Below are 24,230 nucleotides of genomic sequence, written 5' to 3' on the forward strand. Positions count from 1 at the left end.
GGCAAGAAGACCATGGGAGGAGGGGAGGGAGGAAAGGAAATGGTTTTTCACCTGTTGGAAAACATCATCTCAGAGCATTTTGTTTGATGCTTGGATTAATCTGTAAGTATTAATATTTTTATAAAACATCTGTCCTGTCATAGTTTCTTAAAATGCTATATAAGCCACCAATACATTTTAAAATCAAGTTCCCAAAAGGCAGTCTTTAAAAGTGATAGTGGGACGTAGGGGTAATTTCACAGACATCATGTGGCCCCTTTCATAAGCCTAACCTGGTATAGGAAGTTAACACTTAAATTCTTCTCTCATCTTGGAGAAACACAGGTTTCTAGAATTTCTGTGAGGGTTGATGCTGTTGCTTTGGAAATCCTGGGGTTAAAATGAGAGAACGAGGGTTAGTGGCCCATGGCATTAAGGGACCTATAGCCAGTAGGACAGCTCTGTGCAGAATGTTGTCTGATTTGATGGCTCTGTCCTTGGTTCTGTCCTCTTCAGCATTTATTAGTGCTAGAGAATAAGTAGTCCTTCCCCACTTGTGGTTTAGCTTTTCTGTGGTTTCAGTAACCTGTAGTCAGTCAAGGTCCAGAAGCAGATGGCCCTCCTCCTGACGTGTTGTCAGAAGGTCATTGTAGCCTACCTAACGTTATGTCACTGCGCCTGTGTCATTAACTGCACTTCATCTCAACACGTAGGCATTTTATCTTCTCACGTCGTCACAAGAATAGTGAGTACATACAGTAAGATATTTTGAGAGAGAGACCACATTCACATAACTTTCATTATAATATAGTATAACTATTCTACTTTATCCTTAGTTTTTGTTGTTAATCTCTTACTGTGCCTAATTTATAAATTAAACTTCATCGTAGGTATATATGTAAAGAAAAAACCCCTATTATATATGGGGTTCAGTACTATCTGTGGTTTCATGCACCCACTGGGGGTCTTGGAATGCATCCTCCACAGGTAAGAAGGGACTGCTGTGCTCCTTATTTGTGAATAACTTAAAACAAAAATTAAAAGATAATCCCATTAACAGAACCAAGTTGCAAAAAGACCAGGCTGAGACTAAAATAATTATGTTTAACATGAGCAAATGCATTTGGTTCAGATATTACCTGTTTGAATTCCGGATGGGAAAAACTTGGCTTGATAGCATTCTGTCAGAAGCACACCTGTAGTTTTAATTGAGCACAGTCTTAATAACTATTATGCTGTGCGGTTATTTAGGTTCAAGCACAAGAAAAATTAGTGCCCGTCCAGGGTTGGTAGAGTGCATGTTCAACATACAGTTTCCAGGGCCTCACCTCCCGGAGATTAAGATTCATTAGGTCATTGGAGGTCCCAGGAATCTGCATGCTTGGTAAGCACCTCAGAGGCTTTCATGCAGGTGGTTCAGAGACTACGCTTAAAATACATGCTGCACATGTTTTGTCTTTGAGGACATCTGCTGTAGAAACTGTTACTTTCTGGTGCAGAGATCAGATAGGAGATGAAAGACTCCAGTTTGGACACTCCATGTGCTTTCCCTCTAAATAGAAAGTTTAGTAGAGGGCAACAATTAAAAAAGAAATAATAATTTCAAAATTTCACAAGTCCTTATGAGGAATGTATAGTTTTTGATCAGAAAAAGACCTGGTCTGTGTACATGCGTCTCTTTTAAATATTTCAGGCAGTCTGTGAATATCTTAGAAGTCACGTAGTAGATTAGGTAAGAGGTGGGGCCGGGCTTGCAGAATTTTTGAGATAATATTTATGAGCTATATCAAAACCAATAGTAGTCTTCATGTGGCTGAAAACCACAGTAAAGAATTTTAGCCATAGACTCCCACTGGTTGGAGGTATGCCCGTTCTAGACATAGGAAATATGAAAAGATATAAAAGGAAAATACATAAATAGGAATAGATAGGAAGTAGGAAAAGATATAAAAGAAAATGATGGAAACAGGACAGTGTTTAAGAATGAAATATGAAGACTCAAGTGGAGAAATTAAGTTGCTTTATGTTGGACAAATGTAGGATGATCATTGCTCAGGACAGTCCTGGTTTACTTCTGGTATAGTTATTAATGGTGACTCCTTTCATTTCCAGAAGTGTCCTGGTTAGACAAAAAATTCTACGGTCACCCTCATTAGAAATGGCATTTTATAAATACCTGACTTTAAATCTGACCCATTTTGAGGGGCAGCAGAGGTGGAGGAATGAGGTTAAATAGATGAAGTTTGAATTTTTGGTCTTTACAACTCTTTAGCTGTTACTTCTTTTCATGTTCACATAAAATCTAGGGGATGGGTTTTTATTATTAATTAAAAGGAGGAATCATTGTCAGGGTATGAGTAAGAATTTTAATTTTATAATATTTTTCTTTGTTTAGAAGAAATCATTCTATTGGTAGAGGTAAATACAGTATTTGAGATCATCAATTTTTTCTTTCTCTTTGGCTCACAGCTATCTGTTCATTTGGTATTTCCATGTTTTTCCATTTTTGATTTGTTTGACAACAGGCTACATAGGCAAAACTCTGGCTGTTTTCATGGTTTTATGATACAGCCAAATTTTTTTGGACTTAGGTTGAAAAGGTACGGCTCAATTTTAACTTTTATTTTCTAATACATTATAGCTTGCGACAGTTTGATATAATGCCAGAGTAAATATGGATATGAAAATTGTTGAAATTGCTTGGAAACGCTTTAGAACTTTTAAATAATTTTTCCTTTTTTGATAACCTTGTGAGCATTTATTGATGCACAGAAGATGATGTTGTGTTAATTCACTTTTTAGAACCAAAATTTTGGTTTGTATACATATTAATGTTTTATAATTACCTAGCGTAATGTGGGGAAATATAAGCTGCTTATCACTGCGAACTAATGTGCTTACTAATTATTTTAATGATTAGAATTTTAAATTGCATGTTTAGGTTTTAATCTGAAAAACTTAGTTTTCTGAACACAGTTGCTTTTTGTTTTTTATTGCTTTGCCACAGTTTGAGAATCTAGTTGCTTTCTTCTTCTGGTTAGGCAGTTCAAGAAGTTATCTGTGTGGCATTAGTGACTGGCCCCCCAGACAGGTGAATTGCTTGACTAAACCTTGGTTATTCAATATTATGAAGAAAGTATATATTATTTGCTCCCTACTGAATTATACATAATGTATGAAATGAAGGCCGTTGACATAATAAGAGTATTTTAAGATTAGAAAACACCTTTTCTCCAAGTAGTTAGAGAAGGTCTGTTTGGGACCATGTTTTTGTGCCTGTCATTTCCTCCCCTCCCAAGCCCATCAGTGTTTGCACTGTCTAAAGAGCTGAGAGAATGTTGACCTGTGGTCCTTTTAAAATGTTACCCAAACTGAAGGGTATTGGCTTTTTACAAATTACATCCCAAGATTTGTCATAGACCTTAATTAAATTGTGAAACTTACTTCATGTATTCATTTACTGTCCTAAAAGTCTGTTATGCTCATGTGTAAAATAAATACAGATTTAGAATAATTTTCCTGATCTGTTGAGTACAAGTAAGAAAACTTTCAAATGTCCGAAGCTGTCAAGTACCTTTTCCAGTAGCAGTGATGGTCTCTACCTCCAAGGATGCCCCACTCCGCCGGGCGGGCAGCTCCCAGACCTCCCAGTTATCACTGACAGAAGCTGTTCCAAGGAAAACCAAGGTCTTCTGTACTTTTCATTTTCTGGTTCAGCTCTGTTCTTTTCTTCTTCTGGCAGTAATGGTAACAGCAGTAGCTGGAGCAGTCTTGGTTTAGAAGGAGATTTGTATGAGGACAATTTATCCTTTCCAACATCAGAAAGGTTGGTCCAGTCCAGAAACTTAAAAACTGACGAGTCTTTCACACTAATGCATGATGTCATAATCTTAAAAGAATGTGGGTTACAGTGCCGGTATGTTTCAATCTGCTTTTCTCCTACATTCGGACATGATTCTGCTTGATAATTTACATCTAATGAAAAAATTCAATTATGCTAAGACATGACTGACATCTAATTGCAAAATGTGTTACATCTGTGCATGTGTTGCTCTGCTTGCCCTTTTTCATCCTACCAACTATTATTTCATTAAAAAGAGCTTGCTTCCTACAGGATTTCTGGGTTTTTGGTTTATTGTTTTACTGTTTTTGTATGTAATTTTATTTCATATATAAGAAAAGTATAGGAAAAATGTGTTTTTTACTGTGTTAAAAATATGTACATGGCAACAGCAGAAGCATTAATAATTATTCATGGCATTCTGTGATGATTCAAATGCTGTGTTATCTAAAACTGAATCAGTAGAATATTTCAGCTTTAAATTATTTTAAATTAAATTTTATCATGAAATTACTTGGTGTTCTGTATCACGGTAAGGTAAAACCTCTTAGTTATTGATGACCTATCTAGGCATCGTTTACAATTCAGATTTTAACATGAAATGGTGTGAGAAGCAAAGCTTCCTTTTTTATTGGCATTTCTTCCCTTTATAAGTGTCATATATCATCGTAACATTCATTCCTTACCACGTTTTAAGAATTAGTTTTAATTCTAATATTAACTGAAGCCTTTTTTTAAACTGTTCTTTTATTTGAAAAGTGACGGGCCAGATGATAAAGATGAAGATCATGAGGATGATATAGAAGGTAATTGACAATTTGTTTTTCAAAGTGTTTGCATGTTTTTATATAAAGTTCTAGAAGAGTCTTTAACTTACGCATTTTTGTCAGTCTTCAGTTTTATTATAAATCAGGGTATTTATAGTACAAATCAGGATATTCTTGAACTAATATATCCAATGACAGGTCCTTTGTTGAACAATTTATACTATTTAATTGCTAAACTAATGAAGTGCCCATTGGTGTAAAGACTGAAATGCTTTAAAATAATTATTTAATTATTTGAGAGGAAAATTTATGATAATCTCTTTGTATAATTATCTTCTTAAAAACATAAAACCCTTACATGATAAGATATAATTTATTTAATTATGGCATATGCCCTAGTTTTTTTCCTTCCAAACTAGTAGCTTCTACAATTAGTGTTTAATGTTGATCTTTCATAAATCAGTAAATAAAAATTAAAAGATATTTTAAAATAAATTCTTCTCTCCCTCAATTCTGTTCCTAAACTCACACATGTACATATTTTAAGAAAATACTCAATTCTTCCTTTGATGAACATAGTTCTAAATATGTAAATTCTAGATACCATTGGTCACGGAGTTCTGGCCATCATTTATAATTCTTAATTCGAATATATTAGAATATCTGAGTGAACATAGAAACTTTCTGTGCTGAAGCTGAATTTTCATTGTAATTAGATGGCTATTAACTTATTTTCCAAAAATCTTATTTTTTTAATTATGAAAATGCCAACAATCTCTTCTATAGAGTGACACCTAAAAATATTCATAGTGTTTGAGGTACTTGGTTTTGAACTAGTGACTTTTTTTATCCTTTCTTGACAAGTAGGCAAACAGAAAATTTCACAAATGAATTTACTGAAATACTTTCATAACACCTGAGTTTCCAATCTGTTTTATCACCAATTATGCCTTCCTTATTTAGGAAAGTCATGTACCAATTTTTGAGATAAAATCCGGTTTTAGAGTTACAGGTAATAATTAACTTTATTTTTGTTGACTTAAAGAGTACTGGCTTGTCTAGAAAAATTGTGTCCTTTTTCCCAAGTAATGCCTGTGAGCAAAGTTTGTTCCAAAGGCAATACATGGTATAAGCGCGTGTGGTGAGTCTTTATTCTGATGAATTCGTCATTACTTAACTGACTTTACTGAGGAATGAATAAGAGAAAAGAAAATATAAGTAAATAGAAATATGAAATTAATTCTAAATGTTTAGGCACTAGAAAGCTCTTTAGAGATTCTTTTGTGAGTAGATAGAAATCAGATGAATTCTATGTAGATATATGCCATCACTCAGCTTTTGAGATCCCAGTCTTCTCATCATGTAGAAAATTGTGGTAAACTTTCAAATTTGTTACATTAGGAATTAGTAAATTAGGAGATAGATGATGGATTTACAGAAAGATTCAAAATTATGGAAATCCTACATTTTGTTTTTGTTTATAGTTGCAGTAGATCAGTCCCTTTCCTTTTCACTGGTGTTTAGTAACCTCTCCAAAGAGCCAGGAGCTCTGAGCTGCGAAAGCCAGTAATACAGAGAAGTCTTTCAAGCCCATCACCTTTGCAGGATTTACTGAATGGCCCCCGAGACCACGCCTGCTACCATAGTGCACTAGACCCATTTTTGATTGAGAGTCGGTGGGAGGAGAGGAGGGAAAAGACAGTACATTTATCTTAAGAGAATAACAAGGATCTGGTTTTTATTTTTAGTATATGTGCTGCCGAAGCGAGCACAAGGATCCGGTTTTTAAATGAAAAAATTAGGGACCAACACATCCTAAAGATGATTAGTAGTCATCTAGAATGCCCCTTAATGCCTTGAAGAAGAATCAGGAACATTCACCAAGAAATTTCCGCTACTGGTACAAATTGGCATGATGCCTGACAGTGTGCCTACCGCACACCTCTTGTGTAGGAGGGCCCTTGTCTCAGCTTTGCTTTTTGGTCAGCCATATTTACGCAGGAGGGTTAAACACATGCTATGGGTCCACAGGTCATTAGTTTTATAATCAGCAGCGATTCATCACTTTCTTATGTTGAAAACCTACGAAAACATACTTTTGATTAAAAAAAAAGAAACTTGAGAGCAGTATCTTATTTATAAAGGCGTGTGCCAGAAAATTCCCTGGTCTGGCGCTTGGGTTATAGGTGGCTGCATATGACATTTTTTCCCCCATTTTGCCTAAGGAATAAAGTGAATAAGAGCATAGACACACTGCCTGTGTTCACATCCTGGCTCAGCCACCTCCCTGCTGTCGGACTCTGGATTCCTCTCTGCCTCACATCCCTCATGTAGTTGCCACCTCTAGGGTAGGTGTGAGGATTCCGGGAGTTTGTAGATCGAAAGAGCTTAGAACATTACTTAGGATGTAAGATGTGTGATACAACTGTTTGCTGCTTCTGTTACTTTTCTCAGCTCAAGAATTTTTCGTCAAGCCCATTTAATATATTTGTTATTTGAGATTGCATTTTTGTGTTTCATTTATATTTTGTTGGTAATTATAGTTTCATAGTTTTGTTTCTCTTTCTTTACCTGTGTATTGTATTTTGACACAAATTATGGCATTTATAAAGTATTTGAATTCAGTGCCTCAAAACAGTTTTATATTTATGCTTAGTAGATGATCAGTGTTACTCCTTTATTGTAGAATTATTTTGCCCTTTCAAATAAATGTTTTAGTTGATGTTATGATAGGGGTAAAAACAGATGGATTTTTTCCTAGCATTCGGTGGAATCTTAAGAAATGGAAAATATTTCTCTACCATTGGAAACCAGAGTATTGAGAGTCGAATTGATAAGTTTTACTTTATATTGTTTGAATGTAAATATTAGGTTTGGAGCAAGACCGAAAGATTCTGCTCATTACGAATATCGACATGGAGCCGTGCACAGTAGACCCCCAGCTACGGATTATTCTTCAGTGGCTCGTTGCTTCGGAGGCTGAAGTGGCAGAACTTTATCTTCATGACTCTGCAAAGAAGGAGTTTATACAAGTAAGGACTCTGCTGATCAGAGTTTTGTGAGGATACATTTAACCTCATGTGCTGTTCTGTGTCACATGGTTGGTCTAGTAAGATGCCCCTTGACAGCAGAGGGCATAAATGCATAGGTGGTAGAGTCTCCTAGCTGGGCCCAGATATCTGCTCTGCCATAACCATGGGCAGGTTTCCCAGTCTCAGTGTCCGTATCCACACTGAAAATGACTATGAACTTTACCTTACAGAGGTTTGTGAGTATGTAAAAAAAAATGCTTAATCTAGTGTCTGGCACATCCCAAGTACTCCAAGTTAGGTGCTGTTAATCTACATGCGTTCATACGAAGAAACTGAGTTATTTGTTTCAAATGGATACAGAATTGTGCCTTGTAATTAGTGTGTCTCCTACCCTGTTTCTCCAATCTCACTAGTGGGAGACACTAGCATACTCAAAAGTCAGTCAAGGTTTAAACATCTTATAAGAGACCATGGACCACTTTGAGTACTTAATAGGGTTCTAATAATAGAACATTCTGATTTGATGCATTAATAGGTTTCTATTGAGAATTTACTTAACTGTTTGCCAAGCACCTTGTTAGTCAAGATTTTTGGTTTATAGTCTTAAGGTTTTTGTCCCAGAATTTTTCTTATCAGAATTTTGGTTTAATCTTCTTAATAGGGTATAGAATAGTCCAATGAGTCACCAGTATAAATTGATCTTTAATAACAAAGAAGGAACAATCCAGTTACTCTTGACTCCTGGTTTAGAATTTATAAAGATATTTTTGAAAGAAATATGTGAAAAAGGTATTTGGTAAGAATAATTTTTTTGGTATTTTGTAATTTGTTTTTATGTGGACTTTTTGGATTTTTCTAGTTCAGGTTACTGTTTTTGAGCAGAAGGAGAAAATAAGACAGAAAGAGATGCCCAAGAAATGAATTGTCAAGGAGAAGGAATGGGTAGGAAAAGTGTTAGAACTGACTGTAGGGAGGCAAACATTTTCAAGTCGTTTAGTCATGGATAGATAAACTGAGAGCTAAGGAAGGCCTTCAGTAGAACTGAGCATGAGCATGGTACATATATGCTACACCATGAAGGGATCTTGAAGTTCTGTTAAGTGAAAGAAACTGGTCATCAGAGACAATATATATTATGGTTACGTTTACATGAAATGGCCAGAATGGGCAAATCTATAGAGACTGAAGCAGATTAGTGATTGCCTACGGTTGAAGGTTTGGGAAAAATGGGGCTTATTTACTAATGGGTAGAACTTTTGTTTTGGTGTGGTTAAACGTATTCTAACATTGATTGTGGGGAGGGTTGCATTCAGCGTGGTGAGTATACTAAAAACCACTGACTAGTACACTTTCAGTGGATGGATTGTATGGTCTGTGAATTATATCTCTGGAAGGATATTTTTTTAAAAGGTTCAGCATATTTATATTAAAAAATTAGTTTTTATAGAATTCAATAGAAAAAAATGAGCAAAGATGTGTTCTGATTCTGTGGACAATAGAGTTTATTTAAACCTGTATTTTCTTTTTAAAAAAATTGAGGTGTAGGGGTGCCTGGGTGGCTTAGTCGGTTAAGCGTCCAACTTTCGCTTAGGTCATGATCTCGCGGTTCGTGGGTTCGGGCCCCGCGTCGGGCTCTGTGCTGACTGCCAGCTCAGAGCCTGGAGCCTGTTTCAGTCTGTGACTCCCTCTCTCTCTGACCCTCCCCTGTTCACGCTGTCTCTCTCTCTCTCTCCTAGAAATAAATAAAACATTAAAAAAAAAAATTGAGGTGTAGTTGAAATATAACATATTAGTTTCAGGCATACAACATAATGATTTGATATTTGCATATATTATGAAATGATTACCACAATATTTATTTACTTTGGTTGTTTTTTGTTGAAACATTATCATTTCTTAACTTAGAAAGCCGTGTTTCCGTCGAGGCCAGAGTATGTATTCCAGAAAAAAGCCACACTACATGCTGTAAAAGGAAAAACCCACATCATTCTATGAAGATTGACATTGTCTTTATTATTTTATGTTCCTAACTGAGGGTGTGACAGGTGTATTTAGTTAGGTCAAGAATTTGGTAGAGCAGTGGAGGAGACTAGACTCCCACACAGACTCTCTGGTGGGTGAGGTTTATGGAGCTCTGTCTCCCAAGAGTCCCAAAGTGTCATTCTGTAGAGGAGATGTGTTTGTGAAAGGCAGGAAGCAAAAGGGTTTAATTTGTGTAAAGGGGTGATAATTTAGTGGAGAAGACTTCATTATAAAACGGGAATAATATTTTACCACAGGCAGCAAGATTCTTACAGTTATCTGATATTAAAAATAAAAACGAAAACTTCATTGTTAGGAAACTGTTTTTGGTTAGTGTTGGACATGCCTTTTTTTCTTCCTAGCTTTCCAGACGACTGCAAGGAAAGGGATGGAAGGTGGGGGACCTCGTGCAGGCTGTGCTGCAGTACTACGACGTGCGGGAGAAGTCGCCTGGAGAGGAGAGGTGCAAGTCGCTGTTTGACTGGCTCCTGGAAAATGCATAGAACAGACTCGCAGCCGGTACATTTTACTGTTTGGGGAGAGGAAGAAACAGATAAAGACGCATAGGATAAAATGACTGTTAACAGCTACAGTGAACAGGGAGGGAAGTAGAGCTTTTTAAAAAGCGCATTCCGTCATCCCACGTTGTATATAGTTCCTACTTTTGTAATCTCTGTCAAATATGATCTTCATTTATTCTTCTAGACACGTGTGTAGTGTGTTAAGACCCTAAGAACGTTGATTTGAAGGAAGGTCTGACTGTGAGGTTTTCAGGGACACGGACTGACAGCATTCTTTCTGCATCCAAGTTAGTGCTGCTATGAACCGCACCCAGGCGGCTGAGGACGTTGCAGACAAATGCAATCCTGTTAGGAACTAATCTGGCATAATAGCTTTGAGGCTGATGGTTTGTTTTTCCCGATAGAATTGTTTTCTTATTTTTAAAAGTCAATTTTATTTTCGTAGCTCAGCTATTGGTAGCTTTTTGAATCCCCCCCAAACTATTTAATTTCTTAGAAACTGTATTTTAGGTTTCTCTAAATACTGTAAATGATAGTTTCCCCAGGCTTTCATCAAATGACATTATTTGCTAATGTTGCCAATCCATCTGGCATGGATATGAGTGTGTGTGTGTGTGTGTGTGTGTGTGTGCGCGCGCGCGCACGCGCATAGAGGAGTACTTTAGATTTGCCTAGTGGGTTTGTGCCCTTTTTTATTTTACTGTTTTCTTGGTTAGAAACCCACTGTTGACATTAAAAGGTGCTTTAAAATAAAATGTCTATAAAGATTGTGCAGTAAGAATTCTTTTCTTTCTCTTTTTTTTTTTTTTTTTTTTTACTATTTTGGGTCCCTGATTTATCCTATAAATGAAAATAAAGGTGCAAAACATGTTAAAATTTTAAAAATTAATGTTAATATGGAAATGCATTTAGAGAAGCCCAATAATGATTTTCATTATTGGATTTTTGAAAAACAAACAACTGTCTTCTTAGCAAGGATAAGCTTTTTCTAGAAAAAGAAGGGATGCCCAGGATCCGTCTCCCCTATATAATAGTATTTAGTATCTACACTATTTTGTAAAGTCAACTGACATGATTTTTCTGGGCTCTACATTTTTTACTACTTGGTCTTTAGAAACTGCAGGTTGACTTGAATAGAGATTGTGTCTTGATTTTGTACGTGAGGGTATGCGTGTGTGAGTTTTTGGTTCTCCCATTAGTGGATTTTGTAATCTAGAGTAAATCACCTTTTGTTGGGGGCTTTGGTTTTGCTCCATTACATTTTTTTTTTCCTGCTCACTGACTGTTTTGGAAGCTGCACCAAGTGTGGAAGACAGAGCACCCACCAGGGGGCAAGGAGTAAGGGCACTTACATTAATTTGAATTAATAATTATGGTAGAGAGATGTATTTTATGAGAGAGTAAAATTTGCTTTTTAAGAAAAATACCAAAAGCTACTTAAATATTTTGAGATTACATTGTAAGCTTTGGTGTTTCCCAACTTATGACACAGAAATGGAGTGAGCCTTAAAAATAAATTTTCCTAAAGTTTCTTCAAGTGTTTTTTAAGGTGGAGAAATGCAGGAAATGTATATAACCAGAATTGTTTCTGTCTTTAGCTTCTCAGAACTTGAAATTCAGCAGCACTGGGCTGGGTTTATAAATGCTAGAAATTGGGTTGTTGATGATAACACGGATTAACTGATTATTACATTTAGGTTGAATTTTTACAAGTGTGTAACTATCAAGCTGTGTTTAGTAATAACTTCGATATATGTACAGGTTTGATTTAACAGCAAAATTGAACTCTGACTTTCTTTTAAACTAAAGTGAAAATACTAGTTTTGTAAAACCTTGTGCTTGAAAGTGTTTATGTTTATTTCTCTTATGGTAGTAATCATTTTGAAGTAAGACTTTCCTCCTGTCCTTGTTTTCTCTGCATTTACCTGGAGCTGGGCTGGATTCAGAGTTCCCTGATTTAGCCAGGAGATAAAGACAGACCAGTCTTCAGGTGTTAGTTTGTTAGTTAGCATGCATGGTAAGAATCCTAGTGGGACTCTGCCCTTGTATCAGTTTCACGCAGGGGAATAGAGAAAAATATTAAGTATTGGCGGATGTGAAAAGAAGCGTGAGTTAAAACTCCTTGTAGGGAGAGAAGTATCTTTTAATCAAGTGCAGTCTAAACTCACTTTCTTTAAAGGCACTTTGTGATTATTCCAAAGACATGTTCCGTCTGTCTGGTTGCTCAGTCTTCAGAACAGCTCTGTTTGTTGAGGACCACCCGTCTCATTTTGTTACAGGTCTACTTGACCTGCTTGTATTATAACATTGTGATCTTGCCGTTCTGTGCATTTTGGCCCGTATGAAGTTACCATGTCTTACTCAGAACTGTTAAGTTGTGATGCTCATTGAGTTGAATTCTCTGTTTATCAGTTTGAGAACCCTTGAAGGATCTGTGGAAAGAAAGTGAATGAGGCCTTCTGATAAGGTGTTTTTTAGAACATTATTTTAGACTGAAATGTAGCAGTTCTTTGATAGTCTTCTTTTCCCAGGTCACGTTTAAACTACATTTATATTTTGGATATTATTAATGTTGATTTTGAAAATATTTCCTGATTTATACAAAATGAATGATTCATTTGTAAATCAAAAAAGGAAATTAAAATATCTATTGGGATGGTTGATAGAATTTAATGGAGTAATAAAACCTTTGAGAATATTTACTCAATGAATACTCGTGATAACATCTTTATGCTTTGAAAAATGTCCACTTACCCTTTCAGATACTTGATGTGAATTAATTGAATTCATAATACTTCCATTTTGCTTAAATAAGGGTTTTATGTTGCTGGCAGGAGAATTTAATTACTTATTAAATGTACCATGTATAAAGTGAAAGATCATTTACTCACATGGCTTTGACATCAGTGCACATTTCCCAGATGCAAACCTTCACCCTGACTCATCATCAGAGTCCAGAGTCAGATGCCTTCTTAGTTAATTATTTAGCTAATAGTATTCTTTCACAATTAACTATCACTTTCCCATCAGTATATTGCTTTAAAGTTTATATTTCTCAAAGGAAACTTTCCACAGTTTTAAGAAAATATTAATGCATCCACACTCAGGGTGTAGGGAAAACACTTTCCATTTAAAACCCTGCCCACCTGTCACCAGCACAAGACAAGTAGTTTCAGTGGGAATTACATGATTATACTAAAGTGAAAAGTAAAATGCATTCTTGTTCTCATTTTTAGCAAAAGACCCTGCACGCATTTACTCACTTCCTGTGTTCCTGCTCTGAAGACGAAGATGCAGTGTTGGTCACTCTTGTCACTTTATTTATTTATTATTGGATTTTTTTTGTTGTTTTTTGTTTTTTTACCATCCCTGTACATTCCTTTCACATGGGTAAGATTGTAGTTCTAGAAGCTCATTGTTTTGTTTTTGTTTAATGTTTGAATACTATTTAATGTCAGGTTTTAATATTGCTGGATTTGCTAACTTCGGTTCCTTGTGCAGTGTTTGAAGTAATTCACATTCTTGTTTAATATATATAGCGAAAGCAGCTTTGAGTAATCGTAGCTGTTTATTTGTGCAGAATTACTACATTAAGACCTTGTATAACAGTAACTTTTTTGGCTTTTCAGTCATTTAATATGTTCATTTATCAAACTACAAACTTCAGGATGCACTATAATTTTGTTTTTGCAGTGGCTCAAAATAAACATTTCAGAAATGACTTTTGTAATAATTTGCGGTTAATTGTTCTTTTATCTTTTATGAATTGTTTGTCTGTGATCTTTCCTCTCCCAACTAAGAATTCTCCAATAAACTTAAGAGATGCCTGGCCTTGGTTTCCATTCTGTAATATCTTGTTAAGTACTCTGTGCTGAACTAAACAAAGGCATACAAGTGGAACTTCCGTGATAGAAGACACATCGAACAATCCCCATTCCTCTCACATGGCTCCCAAGAACTAGGATGGCTAAGTATTTTTAGTTGGACCCTAGATTCTAGCTGCATATCCAGGGGCCTCTGATGCTGACATAAGTGACTTCAAAGGCTGTTTGTCCAGTCTGTTCTGTATTTGAGTGCCAAATAGAGCATTATGCTTGCGTGTTAGGAAACTCTTCTGGCCTGGATCCGGCACTTCATCTATGGGATATAGAGAGCATACCTGTCATGCCATGTAGCATCAGGCACTTAAAAGTTAGATGCTAACTGTTTGTTGCTAATGGAATTTGACTTACGCATGTAAAGCCCAGAAATTAGGGAATGATTTTCCAGTTTTGTGTGAATGTTGCAAAATGCTAGGAGATAATGATAGCAGGTAATGACTTGGGCATGAGTGGATCCCAGTCACCAAGAAAACAATTCAAAAAATGATGAGAAAAAGTGAGCAAGATTCCTTAGCCTGTAATTCCAAAAGGGAGAAAGGGCTCAGTTTTGCACATTGGGCTCATTTGTAGTCTGTGTCTTGGCTGGGATAGGGAGGAGGGTGAGGGACGGGGCCTGAAGAGCAAGCACAGGTTTTTCAAATTGTGAAAGGTGGAGAGCTGTCACGTATCCAGGGAGGAATGCATGTACTCCTGGTGCTATTGTGCAGAAAGGGCAAGAGTGAAAATCTAAGAGCTTTTCACAGCATTGTGTTTACAGCAGGAGCAAAGAATGTGTGAGGCTTACTCCTTGGGAGTGGTGGTTACATTCTTTTCTCCTTCCTCAGTAGGTAGGTTCCTCATCACTCCTTTTACTTTTGTGCTCTAGGTCAAGGAGAGTAATATTTTAGATTGGAAAGAGATAAAAAATAAACATTTTTCAAGAGAAAATCAGAGCCCCACATTTGACTTTTTGGTACCCCCCCTCCCTTTAAAACACCTAAATATACTTGTTAGCTTAGAGCGAGGGTTTAAAAGATCCTGTGTATGATATCTGCCCCTTGAAATGCTTTGGTCCATTGTGAAAGCTAATTATCAACACTTGAAAATAAGGAGATTTTACATTTGAATATGTTTTGTATTTCAGCTTCTCTTGAAAAATCGGGGACCTCTGGAAACACTGATTGGACTATGTGATGATGGTTTCTCAGGAGCCGAATGATGGCCACTTTAGTCCAGGCTTACGGTTTTTTGCCTCCAGCATGACCTGCTGCGCTTGGCCCATTTCTGTTGCCCATTGGGGCCCTATCGGTGTTTGTGATGCAACCTCTGACTTAAAGCAAGGGAGATAAGTAACTTCGTGCTTAGCAACACTGGATGATACTCTAGCAACTCTTTGGTTCTCCAGGATTGCTCAGAGAGTAGAGGAACATTCTAGAAATCATAAGCTTGAGTTTATTGCTCCTGAGCAAAAGACAGATCCTAGTTGTTTAAAAGCATGGTTTTGTTTTAAGTATGTAGACAAGAAAGAAGGGGGAGAGATCAGAGGTTTACTGAGAGCAGATTCTATCAGCTTACATTTCCTTTTTCAATAGAATTATTCAACTGGCTATTAGAATACCAGAAACCTAGTGTCTGTATTTTAACAAGGCATTTTATATGGACAAAGGTATGAACAATTGTGGCTTCTTGACATTTTGAGAATGTGTTGCCGAAGATTTGTGGTTAATGGGTAGGTAAGTGTTTATCTAGAGGGTCAACACATGATGTACCACAGGCCATTGGATGTATAGCTGTTTTATACTGCCTTGGGTGAGGATTGTGTTGGAACATACCAGCCAGGGATTTCAAAGAGCATTGTGGAGTGTTTCCCAGTAACAATTCCCTTTCCAAGGATGGTATTCAAACAACTGCAATAAACTAGGACAAGGAACTTCTGAATTTTTTTTCCCTTTATCTTTTCAACTGAACCATGACTTGACATTTTCTTCCAAAGGTGAGAAGGTTCTATGTTTTCATACTTTTACAAATTGAATATTTGGGGCTCAGATGTTTTCCTCCAAGTACTTTTTTTTAATGACGTTCTGGATATAAACTTCATTTTCTCCCTGTTACATAAATCCTATGAACCCAGGAATTGATGCTCAGAGATCCCATAAGGGAATATAATGGTAACAGAACAAGGCTTAAAAAAAAAAAAAAAGAAACTGCCAGAATTCCTTAGATATGAAACCAACCTCCTCTCTTTTTCTATTTATAACAGTATGGGTAGTTGTAGGGCAGTGAGGTATGGATTCTGGGGAGACTGAAATGTTACAATAGCCTTTCCAATCTCTATGTCTTTGAATCACCTCAGAAGCATTGTGGCAAATGTTGGGCAAACATTGTGGCAAGTGTTGTGCCTAAGTTTGGGCAAATCAGCTGACCTCTTTACTGTCTTGAACCTTAAGAAACCGTGGCTTCCAGAAGTAGTCCTTGGTTAAATGGCAGAGTCTGCAGTTGATACAGAGCTGGGGAGATAGTGTCAGTATGTTGAATGAGTCCGATCCCATAAGGCCTCATTAGACCCAAATGGCTAAGTGCTCTAGGAAGGCAGGAGGTAAATGTTAGTTCTCTGGACATATAGTGGGAGATAAGAGACCTTCAAGGCTTGTATCAGAGCCCTATGAGGCTGCAGGGAGAGAAAGTATGTCATTGCCAGTGCCCTTTTGGGAGTGGAATGTGTTTTGGGGAAAAAAATAGCTATAATATTTGTCCCTGCCTTTATGCAACTTATTATGTAGTGAAGAAGAGTCATTAAATGAGTAATTATGAAAATAGCTGTTTACTGTTGTATGGGTGAAGGGAGCCTAAAACAGAGGAGCCTAATTGGGCTTACCTAAAAATGTGATGCTGAGGCTCAAGCTAGGGTTGAGCCCAGTGGGAACCAACCAGTCAAAGGGAGCCAGGGTGGTTCTGGGAGGTGGAGAGCTTTTTCAATAAAACAAACACGCCTTGAGAAGGCTTGGGGCTTATTTGAAAAACCGAAGACCAGTTTGGCTAGAGCCTGAGGAGTTGTGGTGCATCTTGAAAAATATGCAGACATCCTAGATAGCTTTCACTCAGATGCTTAAAGAAAGGGTTTGTAGTTGTCTATACTGCAGTAAGGCAGGTTTTTAATACTGTAGCAGTTGGTTTTAGACCCGTGGCATGCTGAATGAGAGTCTTGCTTGACCCTGTGCTTTATAGACCATGCCTGGAGCTTTAGGTTTAGTCCCAGATGCCATTTTACAAAGGACATACTGAACCATCCACACTCATGACTGTCTAATGCTGAAGGAGCTAAAAATAAAAATGATTTAATTGAGTTTTTACCAAAAGACAAAAAGCCACTTGGCCTGGAGAAGGAAAGTAAGGTGGGGGGGGGGGGGTGACCTCAAAACCGTCTTTAAACATACAAAGGTCAGTGAGACAGATTAACACTTGTGATCCTAGAGGACCAGGTAAGGACCAGTGGGTAGAAATTAGCAGATTGCAGCTCGCTCTTCCACAAATCGAAGGTGTATAAAGAGGGACTAGACCCTTTCCATGAACAAGAATGTGCTTGTCTTTGGAGACACGTCTCTGGTGCCGACTGATCGCTTTTGCAAGTTTTGATAAGAAACCCCGACACCTCCTAACTTTGGATTAAGTGACATGTTTTCCCATATGCCACTGATTTTTCCCATGAAAGTTTAGTGAAATTTAAGAATGTAGGCTCTGTGGTCCAAAGAGCTTGATTTAAAATCACAGCTCTGCCATTTGCAACCTACCTGTGTCATCTAGAGAGCGAAGGCCTGGGACGGTGGTATTTTCCTTCACCGGGAACTTCCCTTTGCTTCTGACAGGTGCCTGAGGCTATGACTAGTTTTGGCACTCCTTAACTTAAATTCAAGCCTCGAAGTTTTCTGAATAAGTCATGTGGCTAGAAATTGTGTTGCAAATTGGGGCGGGGCCTCAGGGTTCCAGCTGAGAGGGGGTGGCTTCTGAGAATCCCTTGGTTAGACCCGGTGGAGAGAATCGTGGAGAGAATCGGCTTTTGCTTTTCTAACACCTGGTGATGCTGCCAAAATACTACGCTGTCTCATGGATTTTTTCTTCAGGTTTGACAAATATTCCTAAGGACAAAAAAGCAGTAGGAAAGTGCTGAGTTTACCTGCTGGGGTTCTTTGCTTTTGCTAGATTTTGATCCATTGATTCCTCAATATCTTATAAACTGTTTGATGCTTTTAGGAGGATATTTTGATATTTTATCCAATTTCTCCTCCCAGGCAACTACTCATAATATTTTAATTTACATGTAGGACTTAAAAATTTTTTTGCTCTTCTACATGTGCTATGCCCTTGACATCCTTTTTATTTTTGTATTTATCTTTTTTCAAAGGGTCATAAATGCAAATGATTATGAAATCCCAAAGGGTATCAGGACATAGTCCTTCTTACTGCCCTCCAGCCACAGAGCACGCCTCCTAGAGAAAGCCACATTACCGGTTTATGCTCTGCAGCACTTGTGCAGAAATAAGACGCTTCAAAGCTTGGATTAGCTGTTGTAACTTATTGTTAGATGTTAATCTGGAAGTGTCAAAAAACAGGAAACGGTTACCATAAAAGTCAGGTTAGTGGTTACTGCTGGGACAGACGGATATACAGGAGGCCGATGTGGTGTCAATAATCCTCTTTCTTGCCTTGAATGGTGGTTAAACTGTTGGTATAGATTTATGCAATTCTGTATATAGGTTTCATTTAATGTGATGCGCGTGCACACACATCGTGCTGTTTATAGAAACAACTGCAAAACCAATCATCTCAAAAACAACCAGAGAGAACAGATGGATTACCTGTAAAACAACAGTTTGACTCATAGCAGTCAGCTGTTATGACAGAAGTCCAGAGATAATAGAATGATATCTTCAAGTGCTGGTTTAAGTCAGATCTAGAACGGCATGTGCTTATAAACTCTTCTTCAAGAGTGAACATAAAATTAAGGTAATTTTTAAAATATAATTTATTTTCAAATTGTCTTACATACAACACCCAGTGCTCATCCCAACAAGTGCCCTCCTCAATGCCCATCACCCATTTTCCCTTCTCCCGCCCCCCCCCCCACCCCGCATCAACCCTCAGTTTGTTCTCTGTATTTAAGAGTCTCTTAAGTTTGTAACTGTTATTCCCTCTTGCCTTCCCCAATGGTCTTTTGTTAAGTTTCTCAAGATCCACATATGAGTGAAAACATATGATGTCTATCTTTCTCTGACTGACTTATTTCACTCAGCAAAATTCCTTCCAGTTCCATCCACATTGTTGCAAATGGCATGATTTCATTCTTTCTCATTGCCAAGTAATATGCCATTGTATGTATAAACCATATCTTCTTCCATTCATCAGTTGACGGACTCTTTCCATAATTTGGCTGTTGTTGAAAGCGCTGCTGATTTTTTGGAGGAACCTCCACACTATTTTCCAGAGCAGCTGCACCAGTTTGCATTCCCATCAACAGTGCAAGAGGATTCCCATTTCTCCACATCCTCCCCAGCATCTACAGTTCCTGATTTGTTCATTTTAGCCACTCTGACTGGTGTGAGGTGGTATCTCAGTGTGGCTTTGATTTGTATTTTCCTGATGATGAGTGACTTTGAGCATTATTTCATGTGTCTCTTGGCCATCTGGATGTCTTTGGAAAGGTGTCTATTCATGTCTTCTACCCATTTCTTCACTGGATTATTTGCTTTTCAGGTGTGGAGTGTGGTGAGTTCTTTATGGATTTTGGATACCAGCCCTTTATCCGATATGTCATTTTCAACTATCTTTTCCCATTCCATCGGTTGCCTATTAGTTTTATGGATTGTTTCCTTTGCAGTGCAGAAGCTTTTTATCTTGATGAGGTCCCAATAGTTCATTTTTGCTTTTAATTCCCTTGCCATTGGAGATGTGTCGAATAAGAAATTGCTGCAGCTGAAGTCAAAGAGGTTTTTGCCTGCTTTCTTGAGAACTCTAGGGTTTTGATGGTTTCCTGTCTCACATTTAGGTCTTTCATCCATTTTGAGTTTATTTTTGTGTATGGTGTGAGAAAGTGGTCTAGTTTCATTCTTCTGCATGTTGCTGTCCAGTTCTCCCAGCACCACTTGCTAAAGATACTGTCTTTTTTCCATCGGTTACTCTTTCCTGCTTTGTCAAAGATTAGTTGGCCATACATGTGTGGGTCCAGTTCTGGGTTCTCTATTCTATTCCATCAGTCTATGTGTCTGTTTTTGTGCCAATACCATGTTGTCTTGATGATTACAGCTTTGTAATACAGGCTAAAGTCTGGGATGGTGATGCCTCCCGCTTTGGTTTTCTTCTTCAATATTACTCGGGCTATTTGGGGTCTTTTGTGGTTCCATACAAATTTTAGTATTGTTTGGTTTAGCTTTGAGAAGAATGCTGGTGCAATTTTGAATGTGTAGATTGCTTTGGGTAGTATTGACATTTTAACAATATTTATTCTTCCAATCCATGAGCATGGAATGTTTTTCACTTCTTTGTGTCTTCAATTTCCTTCATAAGCTTTCTATAGTTTTCAGCATACAGATCTTTTACATCTTTGGTTAGGTTTATTCCTAGGTATTTTATGGTTCTTGGTGCAGTTGTGAATAGGATCAGTTTCTTTATTTCTCTTTCTGTTGCTTCATTATTGGTGTATAAAAATGCAACCGATTTCTGTACATTGATTTTGTACCCTGCGACTTTGCTGAATTCATGGATCAGTTCTAGTAGGCTTCTGGTGGAGTCTTTTGGGTTTTACATGTAGAGTATCATGTCATTTGTGACAAATGAAAGTTTGACATCTTCTCTGTCAATTTTGATGCCTTTTATTTCATTTTGTTGTCTGATGGCTGATGCTAGGACTTCCAGCACTATGTTGAACAACAGTGGTGAGAGTGGCCATCCCTGTCGTGTTCCTGACCTCAGGGGGAAAGCTCTGTTTTTCCCCATTGAGGATGACCTTAGCTGTGGGCTTTTCATAAGTGGCTTTTATGATGTTTAAGTATGTTCCTTCTATCCCGACTTTCCTGAGGATTTTTATTAAGAAAGCATGCTGTATTTTATCAGATGCTTTTTCTGTATCTATTGACAGGATCATATGGTTCTTATCCTTTCTTTTATTAATGTGATGTATCACGTTGATTGATTTGTGAATATTGAACCAGGCCTGCAGCCCAGGAATGAACCCCATTTGATCATAGTGAATAATCATTTTTATATGCTGTTGAATTCGATTTGCTAGTATCTTGTTGAGAATTTTTGCATCCATGTTCATCAGGGATATTGGCCTGTAGTTCTCCTTTTTTGCTGGGTCTCTGTCTGGTTTGGGAATCAAGGTAATGCAGGCTTCATAGAATGAGTCCAGAAGTTTTCCTTCCATTTCTATTTTTTGGAACAGTTTGAGAAGGATAGGTATTAACTCTGCTTTAAATGTCTGGTAGAATTCCTCAAGGAAGCAGTCTGGTCCAGGACTCATTTGTTGGGAGATTTTTTGATAAATTAGGTAATTTCTTTTTTTTTTTTTCTTTTTTTCTTTTTTTTACAAATAGTTTATTGTCAAATTAGTTTCCACATAACACTCAGTGCTCATCCCCACAAGTGCCCTCCTCCATGCCCATCCCTCCTCCCCCCCACATCCATCAGTCCTCAGTTTTTGTCAGCATTCAAGAGTCTCTCATGGTTTGCCTCTCTCCCTTTCCCCCACCATTTCCCCCCTTACTCTCCCCCTTGTTCCTCCATCAAGTTCCTCCTAATCCTCCTATACGTGCAAACATATGATATTTGTCCTTCTCTGCCTGACTTATTTCGCTCAGCATAACACCCTCAAGGTCCATCCATGTTGCTACACATGGCCAGATTTCATTATTTCTCATTGCCATGTAGTATTCCATGGTCTAATTTCTAATGGACCAAAAGAATTTACAGTTTATTTACCTGTGCTGAGAAAAACTGCTGAATATACTACTTTCCTTTTTTAAAAAAAATAATGTTTATTTACTTATTTTTGAGAGAGAGAGAAAGAGGGACAGAGTGTGAGTGGGGAGGGGCAGAAAGAGAGGTGGGGGGGGAGACACCGAATCCAAAGCAGGCTCCAGGCTCTGAGCTGTCAGTACAGAGCCCAACGCGGGGCTCGAACCCACGGACCACAATCATGACCTGAGCCGAAGTCGCACACTTTACCAACTGAGCCACCCAGCTGCCCCCTGAATATACTACTTTCATAAGAAGAAGATTGAATGCTCTGGAAACAGTGAAGAAGCAGTGTTTCAAATAACATTAACCCAGAAAAAATGAAAGCAAGAAGGAGCAACCACCCAAATGCAACAGTGTTCTTATAGTTTCAACTTACTGTCTATGGCAAGCACTTCATGTCAATGAATCCAGATATCAGCCTTGTCAGTCCTATTTTTCATGTGAGAAAACTCAGGCTGAGAGAAGTCTTCCCAGCGGGCATAGAGGTAATGCCCAGATCTGCCAGGCTTCACTTCTGCTCATTACATTACACTGTGTCACCATATTGAAAAACCAAAATCCAAAAGGTGACAGAATCACCTCTCCTAACACATAGAGACAGCAGCTGTTTACACTGGCACGTTTTTCTCCCACACATTTATTTTATACAAAGGGGATTTCATAACTGTTTGCCAATACCTCTTTTTAAAATTCCATATTCATCTTTGGGTTTTTCAAGTTTGGTGATTGATGATGGTTCTTGCCACCCTCTTGTCTGGAAATATCTTGACCAGATCTCTTTGGACCAACTGATCTGTATAATTTCCCCTCTGCTCTAATTGCCCTCCAACAGAAGCAAGAGAGTATGATCCTGGACAGGAAGAGATGGCAGGTGTTAGGGGAAAAAATAGTCCTCTACTGGAGGATTGGGAAAGAAAATGAAATGCTAAAAGTATCTGATGCTGTGGCCTAGAAATTTAACCATCACACACCAAGATTTTGGGCTTGGCCAAAGTGAAGACCCCAAAGGATCATTCCCACAGCCTGAAAGTGAAATTGGGAGGGGAATAAACCCCACAACTCTCCCATCCTGGGGATTGGAAAACTTCTCTGTCCAAACCTTTGGCAGTAAATCAAGGGGGAAATTTTTTTTTTCTGAGACTTGATAAACTGATTTTCATGTGAGTTTTAGTAGTCTGAATTCATCCTGTCTGGGTGGTCTTAAAGCCCCAAGGTGAGAATTTAGTTTAACATTTTTCTGCTAATGGTTCTGTGCACTTATCAGAGGCAAACAGGTATCCTCTTGAAAGGTCCACCTCCATCCTAGGTTTTAGATATTTCCAATTTAAATTCCCCCAAGCAATCAGAAGCATAGATAAAAGAAACAAATTACGAGACCATGAGCAAGGAGCAGCAGAAATGACAGAGTGGAAATCAGTTCAAAGATGTTCTATGTTAGTGTTATCAAACGGAATATAAAGTAGTCGTGTGAGAGGCCGCTGGGTGGCTCAGTCAGTGGAGCGTCTGACTTTGACTCAGGTCATGACCTCATGGTTCATGAGTTCGAGCCCCATGTCAGCCTCTTTGCTGACAACTCAGAGCCTGGAGCCTGCTTCAGATTCTGTGTCTCCCTGTCTCTCTGCCCCTCCCCTGCTCATGCTCTGTTTCTCAAAAATAAATGTTGAAAAAAATTTTTTAAATGAAGTAGTTGTGTTAGATATTTTTAAGACATAAATGGAAGCTTAAATATGCATAGGGAACCTCTTCACATCCACTAGGATGGTATAACAAAAAAAACGTTGGACAATAACCAGGATGTGAGGAAATTGGCCAGGATGTAAAGAAATGGGGACCCTCGTACTCTGCTGGTGGAAATTAAAAATGCAGCCATTTTGAAAACAGTTTGACAGCCCTCAAAAAAGTGAGACAATTACCACGTGATCCAACAATTCCACTTCTAAGGATATACCCAAGAGAAATGGAAACTTATCTGTACAAAAATTTATACATGAATGTTCACAGCATTACTCAAAATAACCCCAAAGTGGAAATGACCCAAATGTCAACTAACTGAGAGATATACAAGATGTGGTTTATCCATATAATAGAAGGTTGTTTAGCCATTAAAAGGAACGAAGTAGAGACATAAGCTACAACACGGATGAACCTTAAAAACTATGCTGTGTAAGACGGAAGACACGAGAGGGCACATATTATAT

The 24,230-nt window shown here is 37.8% G+C and overlaps 1 protein-coding gene across 3 annotated transcripts in view; it reads left to right on the forward strand.

Annotated features, from left to right (window-relative positions):
• AKAP11 (A-kinase anchoring protein 11) overlaps positions 1-10,973 on the forward strand; it is a 46,139-nt gene extending 35,166 nt beyond the window's left edge. For 2 of the 3 annotated variants that reach the window (XM_039257087.1, XM_039257086.1), the window contains 4 exons: positions 3,722-3,805; positions 4,580-4,626; positions 7,459-7,619; positions 10,004-10,973. In XM_039257087.1, coding sequence (XP_039113018.1) covers positions 3,722-3,805; positions 4,580-4,626; positions 7,459-7,619; positions 10,004-10,144 — 433 coding nt within the window. In that variant the 3' untranslated portion in view covers positions 10,145-10,973. The remainder of the gene's footprint in view (positions 1-3,721; positions 3,806-4,579; positions 4,627-7,458; positions 7,620-10,003) is intronic. The other variant, XM_039257088.1, reaches the window with a different exon arrangement.
• The last annotated feature ends 13,257 nt before the right edge of the window (positions 10,974-24,230 follow it).

This window comes from Hyaena hyaena, unplaced genomic scaffold (assembly GCF_003009895.1).
Source record: "Hyaena hyaena isolate Hyena2069 unplaced genomic scaffold, ASM300989v1 scaffold_598, whole genome shotgun sequence".
Classification (NCBI taxonomy): domain Eukaryota; kingdom Metazoa; phylum Chordata; class Mammalia; order Carnivora; family Hyaenidae; genus Hyaena; species Hyaena hyaena.